Here is a 1,273-nt window from a genome sequence, read left to right as displayed (position 1 = left end):
TTTATTTCTATTATCCACTGTAAATGTCAAATGTTACTGCAAAGTCAGTTGCCCACAGGTAGATTGTGGGGTTCCAACACCTCTTCATTCCAAACCGCTCTGATGTTTCCCAGAGCAAGTGCAGGCAACTGCCACCGTGAGAAAGAGCCCTGTCACCTCAGCATCCCTCCCCGTTTTTGCGCTGCCCCTCCCTCCTCTGGCATCCCGGTGTGCTGCCTGGCGCAGAAATAAGTGCCCGTGTCTGCGGCAGTGAGGGCCCGCAGCTGCAGGGTGACCTTGCTCCTGTCTTTGTCTGCAGAGATGGTTACTCGGCTTTGGAAGGCTGGGGCGTAGCCTATGTTGTTCCCAAAAGGGTAGATCCAGCCTAGAAATTGCAGCTTCCCTCCTGGGGTCTGACGGACACAATTCCAGTCGTAGCGAGGGCTGTCCAGAGGGGCTCCCACTATAGTACAGGTGAGTGGGAGCGATCCAGAGACCTTCCCCTCCTTGGGACCAGATGCCACCATTTTTATTGGGGAACGGATGCCTGGAAAGATACGGGGCAGGTGTCTATGGGTGTGTTAGTCCATCCTGAGGAAGTAGGGTGGACAAAACCAGAATTTTGGCTTTTACACCCAGGAGGGGAACGGGGTGACTCTCACCTGTAACAGCTGCAGCCAAGCTCATGACCAGTATCCAGAAGAGCATTGCAGGATTCCCCCGAGGAATTGGCATGAACCAGCGTGTAGTAGGAAAATAAAATTGTGGTGCTGAGAAGGTCTCAGAGCTTCCTTGAGTCAGCAGAGAAACGCTCTGTCTTTCCAGTGCCGAAGGCTCAGGCTTCCCTGCAACTCCAGGCAGATTTGCAGCCTCTTCTGAGCAGCTGCACGCACTTCATGCGCTGGGGTGCTGGGTACATTTGTCACAGCTGATCTGGGTTGCGATAGGAAACCACATTCCCTTTTTTGTACTTCTTAGCCTGCACAGGAAACATGGGACCTCTCTTATCTCCCCAGGGCCCCTCATACCGGTATCTCTGAACCTCCTGCCACAGGCTGTGCCCTGTAGACAGCTGTGGCTGTGGAGGTGGCTGGAAGGAAGGGAGACAGGACTCATCTCAGCTAAAGCTTGTTGGAAATAGGAGGCTCTGCTCTCCCAAAAGGCAGCACGTTGCCGCTCCTGGTACTTCAGGAAGAAATCCCTCCCTCAAGACGCAAGATCAGAGCCCACCCGGACTGCAGTGCCCCTCTTAACGGGCAGCAGATGTCCCTGCGGCCCCACTGCAGCCTGGCTG

General features: G+C 54.7%; 1 gene segment (V, D, J or C); it reads right to left on the bottom strand.

The window, feature by feature from the left end:
- Window positions 1-152: 152 nt before the first annotated feature.
- On the bottom strand, window positions 153-687 carry LOC104272098. The segment is given in 2 exon segments: window positions 153-526; window positions 642-687. Coding segments are annotated over 2 exon segments (420 nt in total).
- Between the last annotated feature and the right edge of the window lie 586 nt (window positions 688-1,273).

Source organism: Apaloderma vittatum, unplaced genomic scaffold (assembly GCF_000703405.1).
Source record: "Apaloderma vittatum isolate BGI_N311 unplaced genomic scaffold, ASM70340v1 scaffold5483, whole genome shotgun sequence".
Taxonomy (NCBI): Eukaryota; Metazoa; Chordata; class Aves; order Trogoniformes; family Trogonidae; genus Apaloderma; species Apaloderma vittatum.
This window is presented reverse-complemented; position numbering and strand designations above follow the sequence as displayed.